Source organism: Natrix helvetica (genome assembly GCF_964273705.1).
Source record: "Natrix helvetica genome assembly, chromosome: 1".
Taxonomy (NCBI): Eukaryota; Metazoa; Chordata; class Lepidosauria; order Squamata; family Natricidae; genus Natrix; species Natrix helvetica.
The window spans coordinates 133,776,521-133,803,663 of NC_138548.1; the positions used below are offsets into that span (position 1 = coordinate 133,776,521).

The window sequence follows — 27,143 nt, forward strand, 5'->3', positions numbered from 1 at the left end:
TCCTTCCATGCAGCTGGACCTACTTTCTACTGTTCTTTCCAGCTGCAGCTTCAAAAGTGTTTGGTTTTAGAATTTTCTGGTTTGGATTTCTTCTGAATATTTTGTAAATTGGTTCCCAATGGTCCCCCCTTCCTAGTTGTCCACAGGAGGGCAAAAGGTGATACATGCATCACAGTGATGGGATGCAGGCACGGGCGTACCGGAGCCTGCTCAGAGCACCGGATACCGTTCCGGTACAGTACTCCGGAGGGCCCGCCCGAGCTCCTTACCAGTCTTTTAAGTCTTCAGCGCACACAGCGCCTGCGCGATGCTCTGCTGAGCAGCTGGAGCGTCGCGGAAGTTTGCAGAGGTGCTAAGATGCATGCGCACGCCCATGTGGACGCCGCCAGGCCCGCTCCAACCGTACCAGTTGGAACGGGATCTGGAAACCACCACTGATGCATCATGACATCACATAATATCACCCTATTAAATTGCATCAGATACAAACATGAAAACTTGTAGTAATGGCATTTGCATGATGACATAATTGAGTAAGTCATCATTTTGGCATCACCATGGTGTGCGACAGACACTATTGAACCACTTCACTGGAAACAGGGTATTTTATTTTATTTATTTTCCACCTTTATTATTTTTTGAAATAAATTAAGACAGCAAGCATATCCAGCACATCTTCCTCCTCCTATTTTTAGCTCTTATCTGAGCTTAATAAACAAACGATCATATTTTCTTAACTTTAAGCCACAGGACCTCTACTTTCTGATCTTTCCTTTTCCCTCTTCTTTTGCCAAGACCCACACTTTACATCATGGCATCTTAGCTAATATGCAGATAAAGCAAACTATGCAGGGTAATGGCACAATTATTTTAAAGCATAATTTCTTGAAAGTCCTCAAAGCAGTTAAACATATTTTTTAAAAACACCTTTACAATTGCAGCAAAAAATGCCCCTAGAATTTGGCAGCATAATGAGAGTCCAAGGTGAACTTTACGTGTACAATGGGCATACAATCCACCACATTCAAGGCAATGCCAAATTTTATATGAAAGTACAGAATTCTTGAACTTAAGAGTGGAGGATAATAAAAAGACATACACCTTTTGGATCCATTCAGAACAATGGCACCTATTTTATTAAACTCTGTGTCTCTTCCGCCCTGTAAAGCCAAAACTGCAGATTTGTACGACTCTGCTGAAATTAACTGGTGATCAAGAAATGACTATCTTTAGAAATTGTTGTTTTTGCTGTTTATTTCTTACAGAAAAATAATCTTATCTTACCACACTAGTGTTGCTGGAGTTCTTGAGGTGGTTATGTAATAATCTGGTAGCACCATCCTGGAATGTTTTTGGCAAGGCACCAAGTAACATGGTAAACTCGGGAGTATTCAATTCGAACAGAGAGATCAGGACTATTTGTGCTGCCTAGGAAGTAAATGAAGAAAAAAGTCACAATCACAGCGGGGTTGTTTTTTTTAAAATTGTTAAGTGTTACTGGGACATATCACAATATCCAGATTGCAGTTATGTACATTCATTTTACCCGTAATATCACACACTCCAAATACACGACAGGCAAGTACTGCTGAAATCAATCCATTACAGTAAAAAAAGAAAAAAGAAACAAAGCAAAATACTTCTCACATCTAATGAAATGTCCCATTGCATTTTCTGTAAGCTGCAAATTAAGAATACACACCTACATATAAGAGTCCAACAAAAAGTACATATAATTCATTGTCCTGTATCAAACAACTACCAATAAGTACAAATTCAAAAAGGTTTTGTACAAATATAGACACACACTGCACTAACACAGCTTTGAAAATTAAATTACTCAGTTAACAAGCTGATTCCAGACTTCCACATCATATACTTCATACTTCAACAGAACTGGTGATACATGATTCATTAATAATGTGCATTCAACTTAAATAACTGATCTCAACTATTCAGTAAGTCAATTTATTTTTATGAATCCATTAGCTATTCCAGTTCAAGCTAGTACCTGCAGAAAATGCTCCCTCCCTTCGCGTGTATGTGTCTATCACAGTCTCCTGACTTCTAGTCTGCTAACTTAATCACTACACCAGACTGGTTCTTAATAAACACATATAGGGGTGCATTATTAACTTCTAATTTCAACTAATAAACCCGTACTTGTAAGATAGATAGATAAATAGATAAATAGATAAATAGATAGATAGATAGATAGATAGATAGATAGATAGATAGATAGATAGATAGATAGATAACATTTGCGTAATAATAAACTTTGGCAGGATAAGAAAAAGTCACTAAGAAAAAGTGCAACTAAGTTTCATTCAGTTTCTGTGTGCTTTCTTGCAATGTTTGCCTTGAAAAAAATATCTATTATGACTTGTTAGAGGTTAAAGAGGCTGCGTGAGGTTTAAGCTATCAATTATGACTGAAATTCAGTGTTTGAATTATTATCTTTCCCATTAGAATAAGCACTGTTCTTTCAAAATTAAATATTGTAAGTGAAGAACATTATATAGTTCCAGCTGGCCTCTCCTTTCTCAAATCAGTGTACTTCTAACTAGATGGGAAATCTGTTTGCGCAGAACTCAGAAAGAGAAAAATAAGCCACATATGGTCGTACTCATCCTGCCCTACAGAAATGTGGGAACATTCATTAAAAGAACATTCTTTGAACAGAAAATATTATTTCAAGTCAAGTCCAAGAAAAGAATGGATAACAAAATGAAGAAAAATAGCTATATGAACAATCAGAAAAATCATGCGAATCCAAGCATGTGAATTTTAGTTTAGTTAGGGACATCTACATGCAAGTCAATACAGCAACCAAGCAAAAGATCCAAATCTGTGTATCTAGTTCCATTTTCTATCTTCCCAATTCAGGAGGGTTCAATTTGGGCTACAGTGCAACCATAATTCCTTTATACTTTTTATACTATCCTTTGTACTTTTTCAGCTGCCTTATTAGTTCTTAAACTGATTCTGCCCGCTGTTGTTACAATTTTATTTCCCTCAGAAATTTTCCAATAACAGCTATTAAAATCCAAAAATGTATCAACAAAAGGGGTGACTGTAAATGATTCTAAATGACTTGCCAAAGGAAAAGGGCCTATAAGCACTTCAGTACAACCCAAGTTGTCATTGTGTATAAATAAGGGTCCTTTGCCTTTGTGTCCTGTAATAGGGAAGAGCTGTATTAAGCAAGAACCTAAAGCACAGGCTTGTTGCATGTTAATGGAACAGCAGGCATGCAAATATTGAATTGAAAGCTTTCAATCATTTTCCATCCACCTTAGGATGTGAACTCAAAAGAGACTGCAACTAGCTGCAGACACCTGAGATAATACTCATTTAATCTAATTCAAACCAGAGTGAAAGAAACACACGTGAGGTTATCACACGTCACTGAATTTTTAAAGAAAATCTCCCCCCCCCCAACCTTCCCCCCCCCCCAAATCTAAACTAGATTAGAATTTTGGACTGCAAACACAGACTAATATCTTATGATTAGTGTATGCTACTTTTAGTCTACCTGTTTACACTTTTCTTCCAAGTTTCCTTCACCAGGACCTGACGAGGCTGCTGCTGGTTTAGCTGGCATATCCTCACCTACCCAACTATGCATGGTCTGAGTTCAACAAATAGGAAATGGAATATTATTTATTAGAACCAAGCACAAGATTTTCACTGACTGTTGCAGAAACATTTATAATGTTTAGTTTCTTGCACAAGTTGCGCTTATAAAGCAGAGGTGCTTTTCCAACGTGGAACTAAGGTCACAAAAAATGGAAGTGGATGGCCATTACTAAGTTTTGTAACTCTTTATTTTTCCCCCCCAACCTGTACTATAATGCCTTTTACAATTTGTAGTTGTTTTTTTACAATTTCTCTGTTACTCATATAGCATTCAATAGCTGCAACGTTATTTTTAGTTATTTATTTCCTTACTCAGCCTTTTTGAAAACAGATAAAGAAAACTTACAACCTGAGGTCAGCCAGTTCTACCTCCAACACTGTACTAATGATACAGGTGCTACTGTGTCTTAGGTCAGGGGTGTCAAACTCACGGCCCGGATGCGTCACATGCTGGCCATGCCCACCCTGGGTTTAGTGAAGGGGAAATGTTGTGATACGTCATGTGACAACAATGTGACGACACAAGTTTGACACCCCTGGTCTAAGTAAACCATCATCCTTTTGCTATCACCTGCTTCTAAACATAAATGTGCATATGGTTAAAGCCTGATGCAGTCAAATAACAGCAAATCTGCAAAGCAGCAAATTAGGAAGCCTTTCACTGCAATAGCACTAACAATGATGCATTGTACGCAAGAGTATTCTTTGTCTCTTTACTGTTGAGCAACATTCAACCTATTTTTGTAAACTCTACTCTGAGAAATTAAAAATGGTTTTTAAAATGACTTGTGAACAAAGATTAAAATTCTAAGTGACATTGGCATGTTAAAATAACAAAGAGAATGTTTTAATTTTGGGGTGGTACTAGTGATGATAGTGTTTTAAAAGTGGGCTCTTAACAGTCACCAGCACAGTAGGCATTTGCTTACCTAACAATGAGGAAAACACCTAGCTGTGTGATTTAAAAGATGTTTGTATACTGTTTTTCTATGTAACAAGCAGTGGAAGTTCTTTTGACAGAATCTCTTGTTTTGGAACCTGGAATAAAGGTTTAGAGAAAAGATCTTTTCCCTTGCTAACTAAGGTTTCCCATAGTCTCTATCAATATGGTGGAAAGGGACAGAATTAGCCTCTGGTTTACTGTTTACAATAAAGGCTTTCTCTGACTACTATCACTATCATGAAAGAAACATTAGTTTAAGGATCCAATGTATACAGTAGTGGTGGAAAACGTGCAGCTCATAGATCATACTTTTGCCCTCCAGCATTAGATGAATAATGAGTAATTTCTTTTTTTATATATATATTGTTAATGCTTCTGCAAATTTCTATCATATTTTTACCATGAAAAGAAGAAACCATACAAATCCTTTTAAATGTGTCCTCTTGTTGATTGCTTGAGTTAATTCGAGTCTATCTCCAGATCTAAACTGTCTTTAAATCATAATAGGACTGTTCAAATAATCTGGCTAAGAAGTAGCTTTATAAAATATATTCACAAGACAACTATATCAGCAATATCCACTGCAAGAATATTGTATGCATCCTTCTGCATCATGGTTAGCATAAAGACAATTTGTAGAAAAGAAGAAATAAATGAAGAGCAATTAAACTCCAATATTAATTATTTCTCTTTCTTTTTGCACTAAACCCATTAGTCATATTGTTACATTGAAGAAGTATCGAACTTCTTACTGTCTAATTAATGGTGCTTTGTTTCACGGTAAACAATTGTTAAAGTTATGACTTTACTCTCAACAAATTCAATGCAGTAGCTCCCATTCCAAAATGGACATTCAGAATGCTATATAATTAATCCCCTACCATTTAATCATTATGAGTTGTTGCCCGTTGGCAAGATTCATTTCATTTCTACCTATTTTTCTGATCAGCTTCATCTTTCAATTTGAATGGGCTTCCTATGATCTGTCTTCTCCTCTTCAACATAACAAGCTCATATTTCCATCTACATACTAGTTTAACCTTACTCTAAAAATCTGTAGAGATTCTCAGTCATCCAGGTCTTAGTTGTCGCAAGGGTGTTTTTTCAGGAGGCAACTAGAGTGTCTCGTTTTTCTTTGAAGACATTTTGCTTCTCATCCAAGAAGCTTCTTCAGCTCTGACAGGACAGTGGGGAAAGGAAGGATTTATACTCCTTGCAGACAGTTGGTCATTTGCATCCTTTTAGAGCAGGGGTGTCAAACTCAATTTCATTGAGGGCCGTATCAGGGCTGTGATTAACCTTGGGGGGCCGGGCAGGTGTGGCCGACTGGGTGGGCATGACCAGCTTGACACCACTCCCCAAACTGCTGCCATGTTTCCTCTTCGCATTGGGTAGACTTGGCCAAAGCCATGCTGACTCGATGTTTCCTCTTCACACTGGGTAGAATGGGCCGAAGCCACGCTGGCCCAATGTTTCCTCTTCGCATTGAATAGACCAAGGAAGCCATGTGGGCCAGCCCCATACATTTTCCAGGATGGCCCTCTGCGACGGATCCGACTATATTGCAGGAAAGATGCAGCCCATGGGCCTTGTGTTTGACACCCCTATTTTAGAGGGTCGTTGACTTACTGTAAAAAGTTTCCAATGTTCTTTTTGACATGCATGTCAAAGATGGCACCTCATGGCATAGCTGAGAACTTCACGGACCACATTAACATGAATGTTGATGGCAAGAAAGCAAATTTGAAACTTGATACTGATATTATTAACTTTTTGTCACAGAGGAACTAGTAAGTAAGCTGAAAAACTGACTGAGGAACTCACGGGTAACTGATTTCTCTACTTCTCACTGTGTATATGTATGTATAATTGTGGAAGATTTGCTCTGACGAGATACATACTTTGCTTCACAGAGATTTATTGCACAGTCTCAGCACTGTGAATAACTTCACAGTCACTCAGTGCTCTACCTCAGAGTTGAGGCAGGTCAATTAGCAGAAACTACTGTTACCAAACAAAATAATGGCACGAGTGCTTCACTGAATAGAAGTGGAGTGGTGCAGTACTGCATGTTTTTGTGAAAGTGTTTTGAGGTGTATTTTAATATCTGCACAGGGTTACTACCGCCACATCCACAGAATTCTTACCTTGTTATATTTTAAGAATAGGAAAAGTTTTTCTTGGTCTACAAAACATTTCATTTATTTAAGCCATTAGTTGGAATTTGTGGCCAGCAAATCCTCTCCATCCTACTACTACTCATCTGAAAACTTGCTCCCTACATGTTCTAGTAAAGTGTGTGGATGGGGAAGTACATAAAGATGCATGTGAATACATACATGGGTAAACATGAAAGAAATTTCCTTTTTGTGTGTGCTTGAAATGCCCTCTCTTGAAAGAATGATATACATTTCTACTTTCATGAGAGCATCTGCGTGCACACTTGGAATACATGCAAAATTTCAGAGATTAAAATAATATCTTTCAATTGTGATTATGATAAAGGGAAGAGAAAGAGAAACAAGGTTTGCTTTGTCCAGATTTTATTTTCAGCCAAAACATAATTTGGCTCCTGATTATTTTCCTGAACAAGGCTTTGCCCACAAAAGTTATCCATCTCTAATTTCATTTCAGAGAATGAATCTTCTCTGAGTTCCACTCAAATCAACCAATTGAAAGTCTCACTGCATTCTTTAGCATGCCCTTCCACACTATGTGGAAATTTACCCAATGCTCCCCCCAAAAGGGGAAAAGAAGACTAGACTACAGAGAGGGGAATCAATGTAAGTTATTACACTAATGTAACTGAAATATTTGATTTCAAATGGCTTCTTCTATCAAAGGAAGGAATATTTTCATCCAGCAAAAGCACATTTTGAATACAACTGAATGAATTTATCGATCTGATATAATCTTAATTTTTCAATGAGTTTATAAAAGTTCCACCAATTATTGCCTCCCATTGCTTTGACTCACCTTTCTTACATCTGAGCTCTTTGGTTCTGTTGTCCAGGTAATAATCCTAGAAACAGCAAGTTTAGCCTCACTGGAGTTTACAAAATCTATAGGATCCATTTGTCTAGCCAAGGATTCAATGTATTTTAATATTGCCACTTTTACCTGAAGTAAATAGAATGCATTTTGTAAATAAAGATAACACAACAAATTCCAAAGCACAAAACCTTTTCTCAAGCCCAATCTTTTTATGAACCATTGTTTGCTGCAAAAGAGCCATCTCTAGACCTTCTGAAAACCCTTACAATATAAGCAAGGAAAAATTTATTAGCCCCAGTTATCTATACTTAAGCATTATGCTCGACTTTACTCTCAGACATAATCATTTCCCAATAGAAGTGCAAGCACCTTAACCTACCTTAAGGTTTGGTGTTTGGGTCTGATCTACGATAAACCTCATCAAAATATTAAATTGTTGGTCAAATGGAAAAGAATCTCTACAATGAAAAGGGAAAAGAGAGCATAAGAACAAAATCCAAGATTTAAATAGTAGTTTTTTCCTCAGACAGGAAAAATGAAATATATAACAGCTGCATGCCACAGTCTAAGAAATAAAAATAAACAAACACACTCCCAGTTTTCAGTTGACTTTCTGAATGATTATGTATCTTCTTAAGCCAAGAGGAGGGCAGATAAATTTTGATGTAGGGTTTAAATGAGGAAATAAATTCTTCCAATTTCCCTCAGGACAGTTGTATCAGATGAGAGGCTCATGGTTGTGGTTTAACAGATTCAATTTATGAGACAGTAAATAATAGTTATTCTATCAGGAGATGATGAACATTGCAATCCATCGTATCTGCAGGGCACTAAGTTTGAGAACGCTGGTCTTGCATTTTGAAAAAAAAAACATGTCAGCAATTTATCCCCAGTTACTTGGCAGATAGATTACCTTGTTACATCCAGAGCTTTCTGCACTTTGGCCTGCACTGATCCCAGCAGGTCAGCACCCATCTTCTTCAGTAACTGTGTCAGAAGAACAAAGAGCCAGTCCTGCAAATCATCCTTGTGAATAATGATGAAGTCTACCAAAGTTTCAAGAAACATGCTGAAAACCTTTAAGTTAAAAGAGATAAGAGAGGAAATCATGATCTACATCATGATTAACACAAAAATAATGAAAAGCAAAAGCAAAAAACCCTGCATTAATAGGGATGATTTTGACATCCATGTTAATATTGTGAAGTACAAGGATGTACTGGATGATTCATATTAAATAGATAAAAGAGGTGAGATTAAGTGGTGGGAGTGAGGAGGAAGGAAAATACACTTACTCTCTGTTGTGAATTCCACCGCAAAACAGGCCATGCAACAAAACAAACCATTCATTAGTAAACTGATATTAAAAAAAATCAAAGCAAATTGCTTTAAGGCAGTTTCCCTTGCATTCAGATCAACTGCATCACAGAAAGTTTAAGATAATTTATGAAAGAATATTTTTATAATAAGCAAGGTCAACTGTTAAGTTCTTGAGGCAATAAATATTTTTGAAATAATCTATTTTCTTACATTTCAAGGAAATGTTCTGCTCTAGATAATATCCTACTTGAATGACTTACTTATGAAATTTAAAAATATCTCAGTAATTCACCACAGATAACTGCAAAGACTCAACAACTATTTAGCACAAAAATTGAAATATTATGATTATCATTTCCATTCAATCATTTATTTATAACCCAATCCCCAACATTTAGGGATTGTTCATAAAAGGTGCATATATTTTAAATGTTACCTTGCTGTGGGGGTCTGCAAACATACGTGTGAAGATTTCACATAACCTTTTCAACTCCACACGGCTAAACCCGAACAAAAAACCCCACAAAATATTGTCGAAATTAGAAACGGGTAAAATGTAGCAACAAAAATTTACATACAAAAACCATCATTTATTTCCAAAGCAGCAAATGAGTATAGATAAGAAAACCCCATTCTAATCTCAACAGATGAGGGGACTTCAATATAAAGTCAAGAGACTATATTTTAGGTTTCTAATTTGTGATATAATATAAATCAGGCATGACCAATCCGCAGCCCGCATCTCACCCCAAACAGCTAGTAATGTGATTCCACAAGATCATAAACTTTTAACATTATTATGTGATTTATATATATTAACTGTATTGTATATTTTATGTACACTCCAAGACAATTCATCTTCACTCAATGCAGCCTAGGCAAGCCAAAAGGTTGGTTCCTCTATCTTTAAATATTTTGCTTTCTTGCCAAAATGTACTTTAATTAATGTAAAGAACTTAACTGCCTTACAGTATGTTCTCCTTATAGGTATATATCCTTTTCTTTATTTAAAGTAAAAATCTTATGTTCAATCTTTTTTTCTAGAAACACACAGCTGAAGGATTGTCCCCTTGAAGTCTTAAACAGAGAGTTCTAGAGAACTAAAATGTTATCCTACTGATTTTTGGATAGTGCACCTCTGGTGTCCAACTCACTCATATGGCATATATTCAACCGTGCTCAATGGCAATACAAAAGAACAAATGGACACAAAACAAGAAATTTCAGTTCTCTTGGACATTCTGTCTTGGACTTCAAATATACTTAACCTGAGCCAAAGAAATTATAAGTGGTAGTTCCATTAGGAATAACAGAACTGGAATTCATTGAACATTTTACATCATTTCTCATAAATCTCTTCAAACCTCTTAAACTGTTTACTTAAATGTCAAAGAGTATTTAATCAACAATTCAGCTTTTTCTAAACTGGGGGCCCACCAAGGAAGTTTGAACAGCGTCACATAATTCTCTATGCATACTGTTTCATATGTATAATCTACATATTTGTTGGGCTTTCTTTAACCCATTTTCATTTAGATATCCTGACTCTAGACACACATTTTGCTCCCTTGTTTATTTTTCATTACAGAGGGATGCTGATGACATCTCCAAAGGGAGAATGCAAAACACTCAAAATATTTTTGCTTTCTCTGGTTTTTATTTTTATTTAGTTATTCGTTTTTTAATCCCACCTTGGAGTAACTCAAGGCCGTAAACCTATTTAATACTCCTTCCTCCTCAAATTTTTTCCTGCAAGCAATAACCTTGTGAGGTGTGTTGGGCTGAACTAAGAGATGTGACTAGCCCAAAGTCAACCAATCAGCTCTCATGCCTAAGGTGGGATAAGAACTCACAATCTCCTGGTTTTTAGGTCAGAACCTTACACCAAACTCTACAGTAAAATAAATATCTTTAGTAGCATGATGCCCGTATGTCAACATCTATGTGTGATATGTTTCTGGAATAAAAATAATAATAATGGTTATGCAAGGCTGCCAACCATAGTTGCTCAATTCTGTACAGGTAGTCTTCAAAATACGTCCACAATTGACCCCCTAAGTTGCTAAGTGAGAAATTTGTTAAGGGAGTTCTGCCCCATTTTATGACTTTCCTTGCCACATTTGTTTAGTGAACCACTGCGGTTGTTAATTTAGTAACATGATTGTTAAGTGAATCTGGTTTCCCCATTGATTGTGCTGATCAGAAGATTGCAGAATGTGATCACATGATCCTGGGATGCTCCAACTGTTATAAATGTGAGTCAGTTGTCAAGCATGTGAATGTAAATCATGTGACCATGGGCATGCTGCAACGGTCATGTGAAAAATGGTTATAAATCCCTTTTTTCAGTGCTGTTGTAACTTTGAAAGGTCACTAAATGAAACTGTTGCAGATCGAGGACTATCTGTATTAAATAAAGAGGATAGAATTACAGCATTAAAAAGCATGTTCTAAGTCACTGTTCAACTTTTTCAAAATCTTAATTTATTCAATGTAAAAAGATAAGAAGACTCCTAATTATACCGTGTTTCCCCGAAAATATGACAGGGCCTTATTTTCTTTTTACTTACAAAATATGGCCTTGGGCTTATTATAGGGGAGGGCTTGGCACATTAGGGATACCCCCTAGGTCAGTGCACGGAGCTCTGCCTGGCTGGAGAAGGGGGTTGCGCGAGCGCCTGTTCCGCCCCCAGCAGGCATGCCTCCGAGCTTCAACATGTCCGGGCCCAGCTCTCTCTGCAGCAGCAGCCGCTGCGCTACGAGCATAACGTCTTCTCTGATTCCAAACTCCAAAACTTGGCTGCCGAGTCTTCCAGCAGTGGCCACTCTAGGAGTGTGCTCTATGGCTGTGGGCTGGCTGCTGGAAGACTCTCTGTCCGGAAGACTCTCTTACCTCATGGCTGCTTCACCCCTGAGGCTGTGCCTGGCTCTTCGGGAGCCAGTTCGCAAGGGAGCAGCCTCCCAGCAACTCCCCCCTCCGGCCAGGCAGAATGCCATTCCCCAACCTAGCGGTATCCCAAAGGCACCAAGCAATGTGAGCGCCTTTCCCCCCGGGCTCCTGCGGCTTGGCGCCTTCAGGATACTACTATGTCGGTGAGCGGTGCTCTGCCTGGCCGGAAGGTGGGTTGTCCAGGGGGTTTATTTTTGGGGGGTGGGCTTATATTTTTGCCCATGCAAAAAATGTGGCAAAGCTTTAGTTTCAGGACAGGTTGTATTTTCAGGGAAACACGGTATGAACAGCTTTGAATACTTACAGTACCTCTATCACTAAATAGAAAATCTATTCAGCAATGATATTGATTCCAATTGTTCATCATAATTATAAGTTGAATTCAAAAATAACAAAAACACAGTCCCATCATTAAAATACTGGTTATCTAAAATATACCTTATAAGATTATTAAACAAAACATTGATAATTTAGAAGAAGCATAAACACTTCATAATTTACAGAACTCTTTTAAAGACTTGATAAAGAACAGGTACAAAATATACGAAGTTACTAATGTAATATGCACTTACCTTAATGTCCTCTGGCTCTTCAATAGGTTTTGCAGGCCAATTAACCCCTCTTTCCTTTCAGACCAGTTGGAACTAGCACAGTGGTTTAATACCTCCGCTACATCTTCTGTCTGTCGCAGGTAGTGTGGGATGCCTCCATTGCGGGAACCATAGGACCGCTCTGAGCAAGCACTGGAGGCGTCACTGTTTGCATCATCATCAGAATACATCCCATATGGTTCATACCTTCTTCTCACTGGTTTTTTCTGATCGGAAGGGGGGGGATAAATATTGGATTTAGAAGTTTTGAATAATTGCACTAAAGTATAGGTACACCTTGCTCAATAACCATTCATTCAGTGACCAATTCGAATTATGATAGTGCTCAACAAAAGGACATACCCAAAGATGCAGCCGTTGCCCCCGCAATGAAAATGTAAGTGCTTGGCAATCTGCCCAGTCTAAGCAATAGCACTTAAGACTTATATACCGCTTCACAGTGCTTTACAGTCCTCTCTAAGCGGTTTACAATGTCAGCTTGTTGCCCCCAACAATCTGGGTCCTCATTTTACTGACCTCAGAAGGATGGAAGGCTGAGTCAACCTTGAGCCGGTGGGACTCAAACTGCTGACAGCCGGTAGTCAACAGAAGTAGCATGTAGTGCTGCATTCTAATCATTGAGCCACCACAGCTCTTGGATTAACCATACGGGTTCCCTATGTTAGCTGCCCACCAGGTCCATCAGTGTGCACAAATCTACTCCAGGCTTAAAGGCTGGGCCTGCTTGCCATCCTACTATGCGCAGGAGACCTCAATTTATTACAGGGATAGCAGCAAATGTAATTTTTCCCACTCATCTTTTAGTTTTCTGCAGTTTATGTCAAGAACATCCAGTTGATGCAACATGCAGCCTTCCCAGAGAGATAGTCTCATGATATTCTGCAAGCAGATGCCAAATTGTGTGATTTGGAGAAGCAGCCTTCTGAGCTAATGCGATAACGGCACCAGCTCTGGTGATCATTCAGAAAGCTAGAAAGAGGCTCTTTCTAGCTGTCCAAATAATCATGTTCACTAGCTTTCTAAACTAGGGTAGAAAGAGAATGGCATCACCTCATGTGATTGTGTAGAAGACTAAAAAGAACCTCTTTATAAATGCATTAGTGTAATAAATGCATTCACTAGCACAATCATTTGGGAGGCTAGAGAGAGACTCTTTCTAGCCTTCTGAATGATTGTGAGAGCTGCTGCTCACTTGCAGAATGGCATGAGGTGGCCAGAAAGGCTGCATGTCACATTGGGTGGATGCACCTATCTACTGAAGAAAAATACAAAGGTAAGTAGAGCAATTTATGTGCATTGGTGGGCCTTTTCCAGGTATACAGACAGGGGACCAGGCCTAGGCCTCCTGGGTACAGTAGGGCAGGGAGGAAGACTGTGCATTATGAGGTGTGGAGAAGGCTGAGATCTCCCAGCCTCCCACAGGTTCTGTAAACTAGTGGGTTCTCTAGCTGGCTGAGACTTCTGACCCATGCACGACCTGGGTCCCCAGGGCCTTCCCTAGCCCCTTGAAGCATCCCACATCTGCAAAAGAAACAATTCAGCTACAATTGTTCTGATCATGTTAAATTACTGTTCATTTTGAACAAAAATCCAGGTCAGTCCCAGAAAAGATGCCCACGCCCTCAAAGCATGTTTTAAGTGATGGGGAACTATGTAAATTCTTCAAAAGAGGTACTTTATAGTATGAAAGAGCAGATTTAAAAAACCCCTTTTCAAATCGGTACAATAGCCATGCTCTTTTTCAGGTTTACACAACTGTTTAATAAGTTGCTCCCAGCTATCTTAAATGTATAGCCACATTGCTTCATGTATAGCTCTCTTAAATGTATAGCCACATTGCTCCCACCACTTAGGCAGCTCCTCTCTTGAAGGCTTTGCATGGTCCTAATGAGAACTTCAGTCTTATTATCAAATATTTTTCTATGGCTACCAGAAATTATATTAGCCACCTAAGCCTATTTCCATATCTTTTCTATCCCCCTGTATATTTTCTGTATACTTTTCAGAAAGTCTGTAACAGGCATGTCCAACCTGTGGCCCTGGGCAGCTTAGTAATGCGGCACCACAAGATAATAAAAATAATTTTTTTTAAAAAAAGGAATTGTTATTTATTTATATATCAACTAAATCATATATTTTATATGTGACCAAAGCCAATTCCTTTTCATTCAATGCAGCTCAGGCAAGCCAAAAGGTTGGAATGAATATACAGATATACTAGACATGTTGAAGGCACCAAAGTTCTGCAGTTTGATAGGATGCAAGGTTTGAACATTAAGGTATCAACATAATTATAGCCCTATACAATATTTGTAACAGGGGAAGTAAAAAAAAAAGGAGAGGGAGGGAGGGAAGGAAGGAAAGAAAGAAAGAGGCAGGGAGGAAAAAAAAATGTCAGGATGGCACTAGTACCTTGCTTCTGGAGTCTCCTAAGAGCTGTATGCAGGAAAATATTGAACGGTGGGGAAAAAGCATAGAGAATTATGTCAGAAGCTTCTGCAGGCATTTTTTTTTTGCAACAAATATACAAGCAAATGAGCCCTAGCAAATTAAAAATACAAATTCAGCCAGTTTCTTTTAAGAAATATAAAATGAGTTCAGACAGAGGTATCAAATTGTGCATTCTTCTGTTCTCATCTTGCTGCAGCCAGGGACTTTAAAAAAAAATGAACACAAGTAATATGCATTTAGAATTCTGGCTTTCCAAAGGCAACACTAACACGCCAAAAATGGGCTATATTTGAAGAGGGGGGCTGGGGGAGTACTTAATATTCCTGAGGATAAAGTTCACAGTGGATAGGGTTAGGATGGAGTTATGCACTGTATATCAGTAAAAGCTAGGATTCCCTCCCCCACGAGTTTTGTGTTTTGTACGAAGCCTATTTTAGGGTTTGCACCACACCTGCATGTTTCTGGCCTCAAATCATTGACAAACTGTTTTGTTAGTTTCCAGCAACTGCTGTGTCTAAATTGATGACTTACTTTCTCAGCTATACTTTGTGTCTGTTTCATGTCATGCTGATGTCCATAAAGTACTCTCAGGGCGAAAAGAAATCTATCTTAGTTATTATTTACCTACTAGGTGCCAATTGAGGACAGTTTACTGTAATAGATAACAATTCCCAAGACTGGACATATTCCCTTTCACCTCCTGGAATTAAAATCCAAGAGCTCTTTTGTCACTAAAGATGATCAAATAGACCTGAGGGTCAAGAGTTCAGTTCTTATAGCTTACTCTCTTCTACTACTGAATAAATTCCCTTCATCTCAAAGTTTATCTGGTTTCCCTGTCAAGAGGTCTTTCTCTGCAGTGATCTAGGAATAAAAGAACTCTTCCTTGGACCAGGCTCAGTTGATCTCTTTTTACAGGCACAACAATCAGCCTTGGCCAGGGCAGAGAATTTGATCTGAATAGACTTGTTTTGCATCTTTTTTTTAAATGGAAATAAAGCTTTTACTGTGCAGCAAAGCATCTTGAATCCAAAGATGGAGAACAAAAGAGAAATATTCTTTTAAGGCTATTAGAACATTTATACAAAAAGTGAAGATGAATAGGCAAGAGAACAGCTGAAGAAAGTTAAAGGACTGTTGATGATGATCGTCAACAACACAGAGCCGCCCCAGGCGCCTGATGGAACCAGATAGGTTCCAGATGGAGCTTGGGCCACCTCCTGCAACCCTGACCCGCCCCCGGGTAGAGGACCTGGTGGTCGCATGGAATAATGCGACTACCGGGGCCTTGAACCGGGTGGCGCCTTTGCGGCCTCTCTGGCGGCAACGATCCACCCTGGCCCCTTGGTTTACCGAGGAGCTAAGGGTGATGAAACGCCGCAAGAGATGCCTAGAGAGTCGTTGGAGATCCTCCCGTTCCGAATTTGACCGAACACAGGTACGAGCCCATTTAAGGACGTACCTTGTGGCATTGAGAGCGGCCAAACGTCAATATTGTGCCGCTCTCATTGCATCCGCAGAGAACCGCCCTGCCGCCCTGTTTCGGGTGTCCCGCTCCCTCTTGTTTCAGAGGCCATGGGAGGCCCCTTTACAGGGTAGGGCAGAGGAGTTTGGGAAATACCTGCAGGATAAAATCGCTCAAATCCGGAAGGATTGGGTCCCTGTCAGTGGTCCTATGGAGACGTCCGTGGCGAGTCTTGAGACACCGATCTGGGAGGAGTTTGACTTGGTTGCCATCGAGGATTTGGACAGAATGCGTGGACGACTGCGACCCACCACATGTTTATTGGACCCGTGCCCCTCCTGGCTTGTACTGGCATCCTGGGAGGTTACACGTGACTGGCTCCTGGGCCTAGTGAACGCTTCGCTGAGTGAGGGGTCTCTCCCGGCCTCTTTGAAAGAGGCGGTGGTGAGACCCTTGCTCAAGAAGCCTTCCCTGGACCCTATGGAGCTGGACAATTATCGTCCTGTCTCCAACCTTCCCTTCTTGGCGAAGGTTGTAGAGAGTGTGGTGGCTTATCAGTTTCCACGACATCTGGAGGAAGATGATTATCTAGATCCGCGCCAGTCCGGCTTCCGTCCCGGGCACAGCACGGAGACGGCCTTGGTTGCGTTGGTAGATGATCTCTGGAGGGCTAGAGATAGGGGTTGTTCCTCTATCCTGGTCCTATTAGACCTCTCGGCGGCTTTTGATACCATCGACCATGGTATCCTGTTGCGCCGACTGGAGGAGTTGGGGGTCCGGGGCACCGTTTTGCGGTGGTTCGGCTCCTACCTTTCCGGTCGGACGCAACGTGTGTTGGCAGGAGAGCAGAGGTCGACCCTAAGCCCCCTTACGTGTAGGGTGCCACAGGGGTCGGTCCTCTCGCCACTCCTGTTCAACACATATATGAAGCCGTTGGGTGAGATCATCCGTGGTTTTGGGGTGGGATATCATCTGTACGCTGATGATACTCAGCTGTACATTTCCACCCCGAACCACCCCAACGAGGCCGTCGAAGTGATGTCCCGGTGTGTGGAAGCCGTACGGGTCTGGATGGATGACAACCGACTCAAACTCAACCCCTCCAAGACGGAGTGGCTGTGGGTACCGGCTCCCCGGTTCAGCCAATTAATTCCATCCTTGGCCATCGGGGGCGTTCAACTTGCCCCCGTGGAGCGGGCGCGCAATTTGGGCGTCCTCCTGGATGCCCGGCTGTCCATGGATGACCATGTGACAGCCGTGGCAAGGGGGGCGTTCCACCAGGTTCGCCTGGTGCGCCAATTGCGCCCCCTACTGGACCGGGACGCCTTACGCACAGTCACTCATGCACTGGTGACGTCTCGCCTGGACTACTGTAACGCTCTCTACATGGGGCTTCCCTTGAAATGCACCCGGAGGCTAAAGTTGGTCCAGAACACAGCCGCGCAGGTAATTATGGGGAGTACTAGGTACTCCCATGTGACACCTTTCCTGCGCGAGCTGCACTGGCTTCCTGTGGTCTATCGGGTGCGTTTCAAGGTTTTGATAACTATCTTTAAAGCGCTCCATGGCTCAGGACCTAGTTACTTGCGGGATCGTATTCTGCCCCATACATCCCTGCGACCAATTCGCTCGCACAGAGAGGGACTCCTCCAGGTGCCGTCCACCAGACAGTGTCGAGGGGCGGCGCCTAGGAGTAGAGCCTTCTCCCAGCCCTGTGGAATGACCTCCCTCCGGATATTAGGACTACGTCTGACCTCCGCTCCTTCCGAGTTAAGCTCAAGACCCACCTATTCCAAGTAGCTGGCCTGGCTCAACCATGATCTAACTATATCGCTCCTGGCGGGTTTTTATTAGTGTAATTTAATTGAATTTATTTATTGGGGTTTTTAAATATTGTGATTTTAATTGTTTTTAGCTATCAGCCTACCTCCTCCTTGTATACGTCTTATACACGTCTTTGTTACATGTATGTCCTGTCCAGATATGTATTTTATATGTTTTATTGTACGCCGCCCCGAGTCCTTCGGGAGAGGGTGCGGCTAAGAAATAAATATTCTATTCTATTCTATTCTATAGCAAAAGAAGCTAAGTTCTGAAAAGACAGAGATGGACATTTTTTTTACGTATCACATTTTTAAAACTTGTGCATTTTTAAGAGGGTTTCTAAAAAATGATAAAGTAACAAAATATCATTAACTCTTAACCACAGACCTGAGGTCATAGTGACCGCAACAGTTTTCCAAAATGTCCGGAACACCCCTATTTTTAGAAATGGACCAGAAATGGATTCTGGTTGCGAATAGAATTCATAAAATTTGTTAATTTGATCAATCAATGAAAATTATAACTATACAAAGTAAATTTAACAACATATCCCACCTATTATTTTCATAGATTAACAAAAATGTATGAGGGGTCATTATGACCTAATGTCTGTAATAGCGTAGCCGAAATAGTATGTCTGTGGTTAAGGATTAAGTATATCCTTTCATGAATTTCTCAACCATAGTTTGCCTCTTTGTAAGTAAAATTAACCAAATATGCTCATCACACTAGTTAAAATTTGATTAAAATAAGACAAATACTACAAATTAAAATGATCACTATCATTTCAATCAGGAGTCCCGAGCCCTCAGCCTATTACTGGGCTGTGGCCTATTTGCAACCGGGCTGGGAGAGTGGTGGACCAGTGTGCACATATGCACAGCTCGACTTAGCTCCCCAATCTACCATCTCATTCCCAAAATTCCACATGTAAATTCTATGGCAGTTTTGATGAAGAAGAAATGGAACTGGCGTTGTTTGGAATATTGCTTCACATGACTATGAATGGGATCTTCATCATTATGTAATTTATGTAAGTAACTACATTAATCATATATACCTAGACAACCTTATCTTATATTTAATAAAATCCTGGGCATCATCCTATAATTAAGAGAATTTTATCCAATAAACCTCATTTTATCAAATCAGAAACTAAACATTTATCAGTCAAGTGGCTCCAATTTTAACATTTGATTACGTTTTAGTTCTTAGTTTGCAAATCCATTACATATTACCGTATTTATCGGCGTATAACACGCACTTTCCCCCCCGAAAAATAGGGGGCAAATGATGTATGCGTGTTATACGCCGATATACGCCAGGCGATATACGCCAGGTGCACAGAAAAGGATCACGGAGCGCTTCGCCACAAAAGGAGGTGCTTTTCTGTGCGCCTGGCGTTTAAAACATCCGGCTATCTATCTAAACGCCAGGCGCACAGAAAAGGATCGCGGAGCGCTTCGCCCCAAAAGCAGCCGTTTAGATAGATAGCCGGATGTTTTAAACGCCAGGTGCACAGAAAAGCAGCTGCTGTTGGGGCGAAGTGCTCCGCGATCCTTTTCTGTGCGCCTGGCGTTTAGATAGATAGCCGGATGTTTTAAACGCCAGGCGCACAGAAAAGCAGCTGCTGTTGGGGCGAAGTGCTCCGCGATCCTTTTCTGTGCGCCTGGCGTTTAGATAGATAGCCGGATGTTTTAAACATGTAGCATATGCTTCCTAGTAATTTATAAAAGTCCAGATTCATAGAGAATTTATAGATCATCCAGTGGATGAGAATGCGGGTGTCAATTGCATTGTGTTATACATATTTAGAGAAAATATACGCTGTTCATGCATTATCTTGTAACTCATAGTTCATAGCGCTAAAAGCCTTCCAAATATTTTCTGCCACTCTGGATCTCTAGCATTTGGGAGTAACAACAAAATGTCAAAAGTAGCTTTAAGTAAATATGACCTTAACCACCTATTTCATAGAATTACTTGCAGTCAGAGATGTAGTGATGCAGTCTGTTATATTTATTCATAAAATTATTTATATATATTTGATTTTAAGTAGACTCTTAATTTCAAGAATACTAGAGAATTTGAAAATATTAAAGTACATAGATTTAATGAAGTTTAAATCCAGGGACATGTTTTAGTTCATCTTATTTATTTTTTACATAAATCTTTGTTACCTTAAACCTTCTTATATTTAATAGAATTTCTGAACTGAAAAGAGATGGCTGAAATAGTACTGCTACATAACTAAGAATCAGAAATGTGTATTATTACTGCAAATTATCCAAAGACCAACCAACAGGTGCAGGTCCATCAACCGATAATCTAATTATTATTAATTATTGTTAATGGTAATTAATAATTAAGTGACCCTGATCAGAAATCTCTAGAATTAGCCTCAGAAGCTTTGTCAAAGTAACCCGTACAAATTTTCCCTACGGTAGGACAAGGCAATTTATTCTCAACAGACATTTCAACTATAAATTTTAACTCTCAAAAATGGACAAATGAATAAAAATAAAGTACATTTGTGGAATACGAAGCAAATATATTGCACACACTAACACATTCAGTGTAAGTATTATTCACAACTTATACTAGGAAACTATTCCATTCACTTCATAAGATAAACTATAATGTCATTCAAAAGTATTTGACACAGATGGTTTCACTATTATAATGCATTTACTTGAAAGATAATGAATACCAACAGTTAAGATTTATTTCCACAAATAAAAGATTAGGATCAGACTGTGAAACTCATCTTCTACATTTCACTGCACTAATATCAACAATTTAACTCTTCACAACGCAATTATGCATTAAAAACCCCTTTCCTCACATCTTCCCAAACCCTAAAGAAAGATTTAGGCAGAGTCACATGTACACATATAGGCTCATTTAATAGGAACACACATAAAATTAAGAAGAGGAAAATGTACATACAGAAAGCAACTTCAAATAACTTTCTGGAGTTGGTAACATGTTGTGCTTTCCCTCTTACCAATGCATCTGCCACAGCAGTCTCCAGATCTGTGCTTGTACTCAGAACTCGCATTGCATTCATAGAGGCAGGCAACCTGCCTGGCTGGCCAAGCCCAAACCGTTCTAAACAAAAGACAAGAGTGAAAGTCATCATTACATAAGTTCACAGCCCTTTGGAATATTAATAAGGCGATTGGCTGCTTTAATTGCTATTGGGTCCAGGTTTTAGGAGTTACTATGAGGTATAATATAAAGTCAAACAAATTCTGTGTATACGGTTAGAAAAGAGGGACAGAAGGGAGACTGTTATTTAAACTCTTTTATAATAATGGTTAAATGTAACTACTTTTACATATTCTCAATTTTTCAAAGGAGGTAGTGTTAAGCACTATGGTGAAGTTCTTCAGCTTAGTAAGAAACTTGCAGTAATGTATAGTTAATTCCTTAACTTACTTCTAAGTCTTGCAATAGTATTTTTATGTTTATTCAAGTCTTGTTTTATGCTTATTCAAGTCTTAATCTGAATAGTTCCAATTATTCTGATTGCTGTGTATTTGTATACTTCCTGGTTGAGGTTTAGTGAAAACAGAACCAAGAATCAAAAATAAGGTTAAAGTAATTTGTACAACTGATCAACAAAAAAATAAAAATGAGGTTTTTTAAAAAATACTTCATGCCCTATTCCCATTGTATTTGGAAGATGAATAAATCTTCATAGACCATCAAATAATTTTAAGATTTCTCCACTCCAATCTCTTAATGTAGATACAGATAACTGTTATACTTTTAAAAAAATTATTTTTTTAGCCCATTAAAATTGTTTCAGACATACTAATTTGTGTTTTTGAAGATTATTTTATTTTCTTAAATCTAAAGATTAAATTGTAATTTTTTGTAAATATACTACATGAAAGCATTTCCCAACCTTGGCAACTTTAAGACACGTTGACCAACTGCCAGAATCCCCTAGCAGTCTGTGTATTCTAAAGTTACCAAGATTGGAAAATACTATTATATTGGAGAAGTAATGCAGAATTAGAATAAATGTGCATTTTTCAATATTACAACAACAGATAGATTTACCAATAATCTTTTTTTTAAAAAATTGTCCTGACCAGTGTTGCTTAAACTGTACACAACTGCCATATTTCCTTCCTCATCAATGAACTCCCAAAGGCTTAATTTTGGGAGATTTAAAATAGTCATTCCAATGAAGGCAATTAGCTGCATATAACTGACGTAAAGGGAAATATGCTTCCCATGCACTTCAAAAGAACTGTTCAATGGTGTCCAATTAATATTGTGTATATAATAAAGAATTAGATTATTCCATATATTTATTTATTTATTTATTTACCAAATCCCTTCCATTTGTAGCCCCATTAAATTGGACTTCACTCATAGTATGGCATCCAGCTATGTTAGAGGATGAATGTATAATTTATCATTTGTTGCTACCAGCAAATACACTTTTTTATGTTAAGAAAGTGAATGTAACTATTTAAAGGACACTCTAATTAAAAAATAACATTTGTTTAAGCAGTATCATTTCAACCCTAATGCATAGAAATGTCTTTCAATATCAATAGGAGAAAATGACAACAATAATCGATATAAAAACCTAGAAACAGAAAAATATCACTGGGAAATATTATTTATGAACCAATTTTAAGCCTTCACAGACAAAGTTTCCATTTATTTATTGTATTTGTTAAGTTTCCACTAAGGGGAACAAGATCAGATCAACATTGTGAACAATTACTGCTGCTAATGTGAAGAAAGCAAAATTAAACACATTTGGGCACTGTGGTAATGCCACTTAAAAGAGTTTGATATTTTTCAAATTTTACTAAGATCAGACAATTTACAACAAGCACATTTTCTAAAAAAAAAATAAAAGATACATTACATGCGAAAATTAAATGTCTTTAATGAAAACCTGTTTTGAAAAGGAATTGATGAAGTTTACTGAGAAAGAAAAACTATATGTATTACTATCTCCTTTTTTAATGCGTGTAGTTGCTGAAGCAGCACAGATGCTTGTTTCAAACATCAGCTTTGCTCCAAGCAGGAAGATTTGGTGAAATAATGATAATGAATATGAGAATCCAAATATTTTGCCATGTCATTTTGTTCATTCAGCATAGTATCTTAAGGCCCAGTAAGAATGTGTACATTATGGAAATATATTGCAGTTCTCTACGGAACAAACTGAGCAGGTTATTTCAAAGATGCAATCAATCATAGGATAACTCGATTTTTCAGTCCTTTAGTTCCAATCTCAACTGAAATTGAATTTCACTCATTTAAATCTTGCAGAATTATCACTAATAATATTTTTGAAAATAATTTATGATAGGTATGACTGGATTTCTACCATTTGGGGGGGGGGGTGTATACACCTACATATTCATCATACATGTACATATACAAACTGCAATGTTGTTCCACTAAAAACATGTGAGCATGTTAGACTAGAGGTTTTGCTCACAGACATTGCAAGTCAGTGTTATCACTGTATTAAGAACCTAGTCATACTTCCTAGGACGACATCTCATGAATATTACTTGACTAGTTTCGGGACATGAGAAATTAGTAATTTTTGGAACAATGGGAAAGGAATCTATCATGAATATGCAGTTATTGTTTTTTTAAAAAAAACAATGTTTTTTTGAAAAATCAATAAACTTGACTAGATTACATCTTGATTTGATACTGTACAGAATAATCTTTTGACAAGTCCAAATGTAAGTAAAAGTATATTTGCATCCCAGTTTGACTATTGATAGCCCCTCTCCAAAAGAATATTTTTCTGAGAAATAAATTTGGTAGCAAAAACAAAACCCCAACGTTCTTATATAAAGAGTGAAAATCTTATTCCAACTTACTCTAACTAAATTGAAATACTCAAATTTCCGGAAGAACCAGTCCTAAACCTGGCTTCATGTAAAAATAATTTTTTTAAAATAAAAATTGTCATTGCATTAGAAAAGGAAAGATAGTTTTTAAAAGACATGGATAATCAAAATGGCAAAGTAAAGTTGCAAGCCTTTAAAATATTCAATAGAAACAACTAAATTAAATCACATTAAGTATATCTGACATGCAACTTTATGTCCCAATTTTTAGCATATGAACAGCAACAAAGATGATGATGGTGGTGGAGGTGGTAGTGGGGTGATGAAGGAATGGACTTCACTGGATTTTATTCTGTATTTTTCAGTTCCTGTCTTGATTATAACGGAAATTTACCTCAGGAGCATGAGCAGAAATCCTCACTAAATCCCAGAAGGCTCTAAAGCTATTATACTGACAGAGAATGGCACATAGGTAGTCCTCGCTTAATGACCATTTGTTCAGCAACCATTTGAAGTTACGATGGTGCTGAAGGAATTGCAGACTTGCAGTGACCCTCCTGTCACAATCAAAATTCAGGCAAAAATGCTAGCACTTTACAGTTGCAGTGTGTACTTTAAATCTTCCACCTGTCTATCTTCCCTTATCTGTATCTTTTTAGCCACCCTGCACTCCGTTGTTGCTGCTCCTGCTGACCATCACTATCTTCTCCTCCCACTGCTAACAAGGCATGCCTGGCTAAGGCAGCTGCTGTCCTTTGTGAGGCTTCGGGAATCCTTCCCGAAGGCTCCATGCAATGCTCGGATGCCTTACAAAAGGGCCAGCAGATGCCTCAACCAGATGTTCCTCATCAGCAGTGAGAGGAAGATCAGCTGGGGGGAGTGGGCAGTGGAGTGTAGGGTGGCCAAAAAGAAAGACATGGGTGGGATGACAGGCAGGGGGAGTTGAAATGGAGGCAAGCATAACAAGGCAGAAGCACGAAGCCCTTGCCGAATAACCACAACCAGAACTACCAGAACAACTAAACTGTTGCTAAGGTCAAGTGATGTTTTGCTTAATGACTGTTTTACTTAGGGATGGAAATTCCAGCCTCAATTGGTGTCATTCTTGTATTCTATTCAGGTACTAAGGCAGCGGGGCTTGAGTCTTGGTGATAGCCTCTAAAATCTCAATGGAAAATTTTTAAAAAAATTTTGTGGGCACCTCTGTTACACAGAAAGATTGGTGGTACTATGTTATGTTATTTTACTTTTGTTAATAACTGATCTAACACTGAAGAAACTATTTTAAGAGAAGCTTGTGAAATGGTATTAATGGTTATTAACTAACTGCATGGAAAGAAATATTGTTCCAAGGTAATTCAACAATAGCTGAAGCACATAAGCATTATATACCGCTTTACAGGGCTTTACAGCCCACTCTAAGTGGCTTATAAATCAGCATATTGCTGCCAACAATCTGGGTCCTCATTTTACCGACCTTAGAATGATGGAAGGCTGAGTCAACAACCTTGAGCCTGGTGAGATTCGAACTGCCAAACTGTTGGCAATCAACAGTCAGCAGAAGTAGCCTGCAGTACTGCATTTCATTAACCACAGCACCACCACAGCCCTTCAGACTGTACTAATAAACATCAGTAGCATATAAAGCTAGTTATGCGCAACAATTAAATTCACATCCCCAAATTATATGTTTTATCAGTGATGGCCAGGTGTAAGACAGCATACATTTGTAGCAGGCTGCATTTTTGGAATAATAAGCCTTATCACCAACAAGCCATGCATTCAAGAAGTGGAGAGACAGAGTCAGCAGAAAAGAGAGTTGGACAAGAAAGTAGGAGAGAAAGAGCAATTGTTTCATGTGTCACTGGCCAGTATATGGGTAGTAATGGGGAGGGCTGAGTGAGCTGGAATTTAGCCATCAAAGTCTTGGCAATGGCCTCTACTCTGTGATACACTAGGACTTTTGTTATAAGCTAGCTTTGATGAAGTCACATACATGACTGGGCCTCACTTAAGTTAAAGAACAACAATCTCTTACAGCAAAAGGGACTTCTGTAAATATTTTACATATGAAGCTTTGATGTAAAAATATATTTTAAAAACACTATTTTCATTCAGTGGGGCCTTTTAATTTACATTAATATAAAGCAAGGAACATTAAGGGGCTGATTTTTGTGGTCCACATAGTGTCAAAACTATTAGGTAAATAGAGGGAGGTTTTAGATATACATCTGGAATTTACTTGATAGTAAGTGGTTTACATTATCAGTATTTAAAACTTGTATCAAACAGGTGTAGATCCTGTTTCTAGAGTTTTTTTCTTTCAATATTTATATATTCCACATCCCAGATAACATCATAATGATCTTCTTTTCAACTTTAATTTTATATAATTTTCTGTCATCAAAGAAGTAGCATAGTTTTCAAGAGACCTAAGCAATGTGTCCATTAAACTGAAATTCTATTGTACTGTTTTATTTTTGTCTCAGAACTATAAATTTTGAGGTTGATGGGCAAAGTTTTGCCACTTTGATGACCATGTACCTATAGCATTACATGAACTAGCAGTAAAGATCCTTGGTAAAACCCCAGACTTGGATGGCCATTCTTCTAAATGCCAGCCAGGAGGAGGAGAGTAAAGAAAAATTTGATTTCATTATTCCAATTTTCACTATATAGAAACCAAATATAATAATTTAAAATCAATTGAAACTAGCATTAAACTAACCATCATAAACTTAATTTAACAAACTACTTACTGGCTTATCTATAAAATCATGCCAAGGACTAGCTGATACAGTTTTCTCCAACTGGTATTGTGAAGATTTTTGTATTATGAGTCCACCAAACATGTTGAGTGGCTATAATGGTTTAGAATGGTGAGAACTATAGCCAAAACATCTGGAATTTCCTGAGGCCAGGAAATGTTTATGTAAAGTAAAATGAGATTGTGGCTTATTTCTTCTCCCAACCGCTTTTATGGAAAGGGGAAATAAAATATTTGTGTTCTTGTTGTCCATACAAGGTCTTTTTATGCATTATGTGTGATCCTAATCAGCAAGGTATTAAAAACTCAAAGCTATGGCTGAATGCTGACCCT

At 38.6% G+C, this 27,143-nt stretch overlaps 1 protein-coding gene across 6 annotated transcripts in view; it reads right to left on the reverse strand.

Annotated features, from left to right (window-relative positions):
- The window catches only part of CLASP1 (cytoplasmic linker associated protein 1), a 229,891-nt gene that overhangs the window by 35,915 nt on the left and 166,833 nt on the right, over positions 1-27,143 (reverse strand). For 5 of the 6 annotated variants that reach the window (XM_081934018.1, XM_081934017.1, XM_081934022.1 and 2 more), the window contains 8 exons: positions 21,205-21,308; positions 14,870-14,893; positions 12,419-12,663; positions 9,333-9,396; positions 8,490-8,653; positions 7,956-8,034; positions 7,559-7,702; positions 1,285-1,428 (listed from right to left, as the gene is read on the reverse strand). In XM_081934018.1, the coding sequence (XP_081790144.1) occupies positions 1,285-1,428; positions 7,559-7,702; positions 7,956-8,034; positions 8,490-8,653; positions 9,333-9,396; positions 12,419-12,663; positions 14,870-14,893; positions 21,205-21,308 (968 nt within the window). The remainder of the gene's footprint in view (positions 1-1,284; positions 1,429-7,558; positions 7,703-7,955; positions 8,035-8,489; positions 8,654-9,332; positions 9,397-12,418; positions 12,664-14,869; positions 14,894-21,204; positions 21,309-27,143) is intronic. The other variant, XM_081934019.1, reaches the window with a different exon arrangement.